This window comes from Arachis ipaensis, chromosome B04 (genome assembly GCF_000816755.2).
Source record: "Arachis ipaensis cultivar K30076 chromosome B04, Araip1.1, whole genome shotgun sequence".
Classification (NCBI taxonomy): Eukaryota; Viridiplantae; Streptophyta; class Magnoliopsida; order Fabales; family Fabaceae; genus Arachis; species Arachis ipaensis.
In genome coordinates this window covers 4,030,273-4,038,177 of record NC_029788.2, presented here as the reverse complement: position 1 = coordinate 4,038,177, position 7,905 = coordinate 4,030,273, and the positions used below count along the sequence as shown (strand labels likewise).

Here is a 7,905-nt window from a genome sequence, read left to right as displayed (position 1 = left end):
AAATTTTTAAATAGTTTTTTAAAAAGTTGCAATTTGATTTTAAAAATTACATTAGACATTAATATTATTAAAATAAAAAAATCAAAAAAATTATTTTTAAAGCTTTCCAAAACAGACCCTAAAATTTAGTTAAAAAAATGCTATGAAGCACGGACACTTCGCTGAATTATCGTGTCCGCGTGTCGGACACATTTCGGACACGACACTCACCGACACTCGTCCGACACGCGTGTCTGCTGTGTCCAACCGTGTCTTAATAAAAAATAAAAAATTCTTCTCCGGACACGCCTGGACACACCTAAATACCATCATGTGTCCACGTGTCCAGTCTTATTCTTAACATATATTCTTAAAATAAATTTAGATATAGTATATATTATTATTTATTAAAACAAAAGATATTTTAAATACTTTATATAATTAAAATAAGACTTTAAAAATAATTAAAAAATTTAATTTATATTTTAATATCAATAAATGTGTCATGTAAGATTTTAAAATTCGCGTGTCGCCGTGTTCCGTGTCGTGTCGTGTCGTGTCCCGTGTCCGTGTCAGTGTCCGTGTCCGTGTCAGTGTCCGTGCATCATAGAAAAAATGAAATGCCCCATATAAAATTTGTTGAAAAATAGTATTTTAAGTTCAAACTTAGAAATATAATTTAAAGTTTAAATGAGTATCCCCTACATATACGTATACAATACAATAAAGATACGTACTTTTGGAGTAATGGTGCTTCTTAGTTCTTACTTCTTACACGACTCTCATGGCTAGAACTAGAAGCCTAGAACTCTAGAAGCAGAATCAGAAGGAATAATTTTGTAAACCCTGCTTACTTTTCCTTCACAGTGATTTTGGCAATAAAGGTTATAAAAGTACACGTATTTTGATCTTGATGGCCTTTTACAGACATATATCAAATAAGGTGCAATGGGACCCACTAAAAATTTGTTAACAACTAACCCGCGAGAGAGGCAGAGGAAGACCCTCCCATGTGCATGGTTTGGAAACATTTCCCAATGCATGATGGTTGAGGGAAGGTCTGATTTGATTAACAATAAACAAATGAATTGAAAGCTCAGTATGATGTGCACAGTAGCAATTAGGCACTGTCCACATGCACCCCCTACTCATAATAATTAATTAAATAATAATTAAGCTGCTAAACCCGAGGGATTATTAGATGCTTCTCCACTTTCCATTTTGAATTTTCCTGGATCCTTCTTCCTTCACTCGGCACTCGCTCACTACTATATTCAATCCATGTTGTGTTGATTTGAGTAGTTAGAGTTTGTAATAATGGCGGAGGTGCTTCGACGAGGTCGCTCTCTGGCTGAGACGCCAACATATTCAGTTGCTTCCGTTATTACCGTTATGGTCTTCGTCTGCTTCGTCGTTGAGCGCTCCATCTACCGCTTTGGAAAGGTACTACAACTTTAGTTGCAGATTACGTGTATGATATAAGTGATTCAGTTACAGTAATAAATGTTACTTCATATTGCATAATGTGCTGCGAAATAGATGATAGGCGGTTTCAGATCTTAGGGTTGGTGTAACGGTTGCTATTTATCTGTTCTTGGTGAAGTGTATAAATGGAAGGGTGCTTAACAAGTAATTTGTTGAATCTTGTGAACGTATGAAGCTTCTTTTTCTTGGCTGTGCAGTGGTTGAAGAAGACAAGAAGGAAGGCTCTCTTTGCATCACTGGAAAAGATTAAGGAAGGTAAAACAAGCACTTTAATAATAATCAATGATATGATACTACTGATTTTTTACGTGGTACTTGACTTGGATTGTTCCTTTCTGCTAGAGTTGATGCTACTTGGTCTTATCTCTTTGTTGTTGGCACAAAGTGCAAGATGGATCTCTGAAATATGTGTAAATTCATCACTGTTCAATAGCGAGTTTTATATTTGTTCTGAAAAAGACCTTGACACGAACCAGAATGTCATGCCCGAAGGTTCATCCTTTTCCCCTGATGAAACTGATATTCCAAAGGGACTAATTAGTGGTCCATTCAATCAATGCCCTGCGGTAAGAAGTTTTCAGTTATGAGTTAGAAATTACATTTATTAGTAAAAGATACTAATAAATGAATGAATGCAGGGGCACGAGCCATTTGTTTCATACGAGGGTCTTGAGCAGCTGCACCGGTTCTTGTTTGTTCTTGGGATCACTCATGTTCTATACAGTTGTCTGGCAGTCGGTTTGGCAATGAGCAAGGTTGGTCGGCAATAGACTTTTCCAGCTTATTATGGGATCACTTGCTTGTTTCAAGCACATGTTGTTGTCTTCTTTGCTTTGGCTCATGTTTGGTTGTCTGGTCCATATGTTTCTGGTTATGTGGGGCTGACATTGTTGCCTTTCGTGTACTATTGTTTGTTTTCCATTTGTTCCATGCTTCTTTAGATTTATAGTTGGCGCAGATGGGAAAATCAGACCACGGTTGCAGCGGACGGAAATCTGCAAGGTGCATAGCATACTATATAGCATAGAATGGTTTCACAAACCAAGACAGGAATTTTAATTTGTCAATGTAGTAACAAATGAAAATTTCTGTTGTAATAATCTAACTGTCAGACACTACCCAATCACATTTACATGTTAATTGTTGTACAGGAAAAAGAAACAAGGTGATGAGGCGGCAGATAACCTTTGTTTTTCATCATGCTTCACATCCATGGAGCAGGAATCCAATACTCATCTGGATGGTGATATATCATCAACACTTTATAGCTTCATATTCTTAATTTTTATTTGCAAGCTTACTTTTTCATCCTCGTGGCTGATAATTTGTGGTGTCAATTTGCAGCTTTGTTTCCTGCGCCAGTTTAGGAGTTCTATAAAAAAATCAGACTACCTTGCACTCCGTCTGGGTTTCATCACTGTAAGTTTTCTATTTATTGAGATAATCATTCATAATAGGAGATTCTTTCATCCATTGTTGTTCCTTGATCTGTCAATTCTGTTTTTTCAAATATGTTATTCAAAGTGGATTAAGCTGCTCTCTTGCAATCACTATCATTTTTAACATCATTAACATACTCTTCACCTTCCTCACTAGCTGATTCCATGTGATCCTAACCTGTTTTATAAATTTGCAGGAGCACAGATTGCCACTGTCATATAATTTTCATCAATATATGGTTCGAAGCATGGAAGATGAATTTCATGGCATTCTAGGCATAAGGTCTGAAATGGATTTTCTCCATTTAGATAATTAAAGTGTTGCTCGTAAACTAATGCAATAATTTTCAATAATTTTTTCCCTTAACTTCAGCTGGCCACTTTGGATTTATGCTATAATCTGCATCTTTGTGAACATCCATGGTAAGTTTTCCTTCTTCAGCGTTGGGGGTGTGTACATTGTTAGTGTCTCTTATTAATTTCCTCACAAGTTTAATTTCCTGAATTTGCAGGTCTGAATATATACTTCTGGTTGTCATTTATCCCTGCAATGGTATGTATACTATCTTCATAAAAATGAAACTGTCCTTTGAAAAAGTTATTCTTTGTTCTTTCAATGTCTAATTTCTGTACTTGTAAAAGCTTGTGATGTTGATAGGCACAAAACTTCAACATGTAGTATCCACTTTAGCACTTGAAATTATGGAACAACAAGGTCCACTTGCTAGGACACAAGTAAAGCCACGTGATGATCTCTTCTGGTTTAAAAAGCCAGAAATACTCCTATGGCTGATTCAATTTGTGATATTTCAGGTAACTACTTCTACCACCAGAATTTGTAGTCCTGTCATTCTGCTTGGTTGTTTTCAATTCTTATCTTAATTTTCTCTATTATTCATGCAGAATGCCTTTGAAATGGCAACATTTATTTGGTCATTGGTAAGATTCTTAGTTCTTGAAGAATATGCGTGCTGCTATGCCAGCAAGTGTATATATGTGTTCTATTATATGAGTCTGTCTACTCAAAACTTTTGCTAAGTTGAAAAATTTTTCCCCCTGTATGTTTAGTGGGGACTAGAGCAAAAATCATGCTTTATGAAGAACCATTACATGATCATCATTCGTTTGGCATCGGGGTGAGCTTCATCACTCTTCCAAAAGTGCTATTTAGTTCTCCACTCTCAAGATTCTAAAATACTCAATCTTCGGGGTCTCACAGTTTTCTTATTTCAAACTTTGCAGTGTTCTTGTTCAGTTCTGGTGTAGCTACATGACAGTGCCCCTGAATGTGATAGTTTCACAGGTCGGCTTAACATTAGCAGTGATTTCTAAACATTTCAACATCATCCATTCTGTCTCCCGCCCCACTCTCTTCTCTCCTGTAACTGAAATAATGTTTCTTCTATCCATATTTCCTAACATGTTCAAAATTGATGGATCACTATAGATGGGATCGCGGTGTAAGAAGGCGCTAGTAACAGAGAGTGTTAGAGATTCATTGCACAGTTGGTGTAAAAGAGTAAAACAGAAATCGAAACATGATCACTCGCATCATACTGCAAGATCAGTCTGTTCCCTTGAATCAACAATTGATGAGAGGGATGAGATAACAGTAGTATCTGGTACTCTAACTAGAAGCTCTTCCTTAGACTTAGAGTCTTTGAATCAGATAACAGTAACTTCAGTAGACCAACTCAAATTTGAAGCTTCCAACAGCTCCAAAGACCAAGATTCAATGAAGGTGGCCGAGTATTTGTCCAACTCTGTACATATTGACTCGACACAACTGCCCGATAATGGCGAGGACCATGTTGGTGGCAGTGAAGACGTAGCAAAAGCTGAGACTCTTTCTGATTTGTTTCAGAAAACATGACAAACTTATGGTTAATGTTCTTAGTTTCATTGCATAACCAGTTGAAACAAGGGAATATAGATGTACAAAGTCAGGCATAAAGGCTCTGAAGGATGGATATAGTAACTAGCTAGTCCAGTGTGAAGAGGCTTGTACAACAGATGCAACTAAATATCTTATCTAAGTTGTAAGCCTATCAAGTTATATATATATAGGGTTAGTCTCAACGTAGCGTTGAAATTTTTGGACATAAAACATAGTTTAAATATTTAATAGAAGATCTTAAAAACAGAAATAAGTAAACAGGTTGAACCCAATAAACTCTTATGTTTTACTACTTTTTTACCGAGTCTAGTTTAAGAAAGTACACCAAGTTGTTTAGTAGCATATTTTTTATCACAAACTTGGCATCCCTAATTCTCGTGGTTTGTGAATCTAATTCTTTCCACTCGAATCATCACCTAATAGCCAATTTGGAATCGTTGACAAATGACATGCACTATAGCATTAAGAGTTTGCTACTTTGGTATAATATAAATGTATATCGAATAAGGATTCTTATAAACGACAAGTTCACTTGTTTGTTACTACAGAAGAAGGGTAAGTTACTTACTCATTGTCCTGAAAACACAAAACAATCATCATGCCCCCGAAAAGGCATAATAAAACCTAAACACAAAAGACATGAGTAGAAAAACATGATATAAAATGGCAAGAAAACTATTAATATGATAATAATAAATAATAATTGTGGTTACAACATTTAACCAACGAGTTCTTCCTCCTTGTGGGTCTCAATGACAATATCTGACTGAGGGTAAGCAACGCAGGTGAGAACGAATCCACCGTCTATTTGTTCATCATCAAGGAAGCTTTGATCAGTCTGATCCACAGTGCCACTCACAACTTTGCCAGCACAAGAAGAGCAGGAACCAGCCCTGCACGAGTAGGGAAGCTCAAAGCCGAGCTCCTCGGCCTGGTCGAGAATGTAGACGTCATCGGGGCATTCAAATTCTTGTGGTCCCTCTGGGGTGATGAGCTTCACCTTGTATGCAGCCATGGCAGTTATACGGCCACCACGTCCACCTTTCACACCAAAAACAGCCTGGCCCACGTTGGGGAATGCCTTTAGGCTGGTGGTGACCGGTTGCCTCCGGATGAAGGAGGTGCTCACCATGGTGCCGGAGAGAGCTGGGGTGGTGGCCATTGTATTTTTGGTGAAAGTTGAAGATGGTAGGGAATAGAAACAGAGAAGGTGGCTTTTGTTGTTGACAACAGAGGTGAACTTGTGGAAATAGTGTCGATAAAACATGCAGGAACGTGCATGCAATCCTATCTGCCACGTGGCAGCATTTTATTTCTCAATCTATCTATCCCAGTTATCACCAGAGATTATTGGTTGGCTATTCTAGTTGGCACTATCCTATTCCTGCATTGCGTGGCTCTATTTTTTGGTAATTCGCTATGACCATACAATACCGAGGGTCCTTCTACTAAAATCGTTTTCAATGCACTCAGGATCGAGTAATGCCACAAATACAGTTTGCCTTTTAAAATAATACCTCCAAGCATACAGGCTAACACACACAATGACACAAGTAATTGTGGGAAAAATTGTTCAATTTTCATTTGATCCCTTTACACAAGTACAACCGCTGAATGTTTATCCTTATAATGCTGCATGTTAAGGTACCTAAGTATTCAAAAATAGGAGCAGAGAATGACAAAAACAGAGCTCGGTCAAGAAGGCCAGGCATGCAGAAGCACATACGTATATATTCCTTTTCGTTAAAACCGTGTCTCGAGTTACATCCACAAATAAATATTTAAAGTCCATAAAAAATGGAATGAGATGAAGAAATGCATGTCAGCATTTAAAAATTTAAACAAGCAATGTGGCAGAAGCAGATAGGAAGGATAATCATATCTTTGGTACAAAATTCAGGAGCACAAAATTCATTTCCAATGACTTAACCCCCTCTACATACATTGTTTCCGTAGCTAAACCGCGTGGGGAATTTAGACATCAGTATACCAATCGGGCACCTATTTATAAAGGGATGGAAAAGTAACCACAAGAGTCTCATATTTTGCTAGCTATCTAAATTATAAAAACAAATCTCTACATTCTAAAATCAAGGCTTCCAATTACTGACATGGGGAAAAAATTTTCGGGCCTTCCCTAATATAGAGAAAGAATACATCCTCATTCACAAAATCCCTGTGATTGTGATACTACCTGTAAATGTTGTTTGGTCCATACATACAACCAGAGGTTTCTGCTGCGAATTTATTGTCTCCTGCAAATATGTGGAAACTGCTCTGGTCTGAACTTTCAGAAAATCCTTAGTCACACTTGATGTTTCTATAGATCCTCCTCACAAACAAATTTGAACCAAGATAACCCACAGCTCCTGCCCAATTGAATGAAAATAATTATTTATTGTGAACTGAGGTATCCATTTTTAGAAGATAAGAGCACTTCCATTTCATTTATTTCAGAAAATAGAAACATTCAGCACATTGTCAAGGTATCACATTTAAACTGTGCAGCCAATAGTCATGGATTCTAAATGAACACTAAAATTAAATTCAAGAACTTACCACAGAGAATTCCCAGTCCAAGACAAAACATCAAAGTGTATCCAAAATAGAAGCTCGTTTGGAAGAACCCTGACATCTTTGTCTTCACATAGTAGTAGTATACTGAGTACAAATACACATAAACAGCTGTTGAGGCAGCTGAAAAGAAAGAAGTCCATTGCCAGTGGTAGTTCTCGGCATTTAACAGAAAGTATGTCCCCACAATTGTCACACATACGGTCACAATGAGGAGAATCAGAAAAACTAGTAGCATGAAGCCATAGACATAGTACACCTGTTTTTCACAAAATGTAAGAAACAAAAGAGATTGTAAGATAAGACTGCATGAGTTGATTCAGCTTTCACAGGAATTAAAAGTTAACAGAAGTGTTTTCCTCAAGAAAAGTGTTGGTTCTATTCTGACAGAATAGGAAAACACTATCAAACTAATAAGGGCAACCCAGTGCAACTGTGGCTGATTCTACTTCTTTAATCTGTGACCTTGAGGTCATATAGAGACAATTTAATCATCGTTCGCAGATCATTCTATCAAACTAATACCAAAGA

General features: G+C 37.1%; 3 protein-coding genes across 3 annotated transcripts in view; 1 reads left to right on the top strand and 2 right to left on the bottom strand.

Moving 5' to 3' along the window:
* LOC107638479 (MLO-like protein 4) lies at window positions 962-4,982 on the top strand. The gene is made up of 15 exons (XM_016341779.2): window positions 962-1,422; window positions 1,662-1,719; window positions 1,807-2,030; window positions 2,103-2,219; window positions 2,406-2,466; window positions 2,616-2,707; window positions 2,809-2,883; window positions 3,101-3,186; window positions 3,277-3,326; window positions 3,416-3,456; window positions 3,546-3,716; window positions 3,807-3,842; window positions 3,972-4,039; window positions 4,146-4,206; window positions 4,351-4,982. Exons 1-15 carry the CDS (start codon window positions 1,297-1,299, stop codon window positions 4,774-4,776), a joined length of 1,692 nt encoding a protein of 563 aa, XP_016197265.1. The 5' UTR covers window positions 962-1,296; the 3' UTR covers window positions 4,777-4,982.
* On the bottom strand, window positions 5,283-6,044 carry LOC107638480 (ferredoxin). Its single transcript, XM_016341780.2, has one exon. The coding sequence runs from the start codon at window positions 5,960-5,962 to the stop codon at window positions 5,519-5,521; it is 444 nt and encodes a 147-aa protein (XP_016197266.2). The 5' UTR covers window positions 5,963-6,044; the 3' UTR covers window positions 5,283-5,518.
* The window catches only part of LOC107638478 (transmembrane 9 superfamily member 1), a gene marked incomplete in the record, with an annotated part of 5,224 nt that continues 3,925 nt past the window's right edge, over window positions 6,607-7,905 (bottom strand). Inside the window, 2 exon segments of the mRNA XM_016341778.2 lie at window positions 6,607-7,169; window positions 7,360-7,633. Of these exon segments, the coding sequence (XP_016197264.1) occupies window positions 7,102-7,169; window positions 7,360-7,633 (342 nt within the window).

What these genes read in the sequence shown, in the direction of transcription:
- LOC107638479 (XM_016341779.2), top strand. Translation starts at nt 1,297, where the DNA reads ATGGCGGAGGTGCTTCGACGAGGTCGCTCTCTGGCTGAGACGCCAACA. An exon ending in CATCTTTGTGAACATCCATG is followed by an intron (nt 3,327 to 3,415) that starts GTAAGTTTTCCT and finishes CTGAATTTGCAG; the next exon opens with GTCTGAATATATACTTCTGG. An exon ending in ATCATTCGTTTGGCATCGGG is followed by an intron (nt 4,040 to 4,145) that starts GTGAGCTTCATC and finishes CAAACTTTGCAG; the next exon opens with TGTTCTTGTTCAGTTCTGGT.
- LOC107638480 (XM_016341780.2), bottom strand. Translation starts at nt 5,962, where the DNA reads ATGGCCACCACCCCAGCTCTCTCCGGCACCATGGTGAGCACCTCCTTC.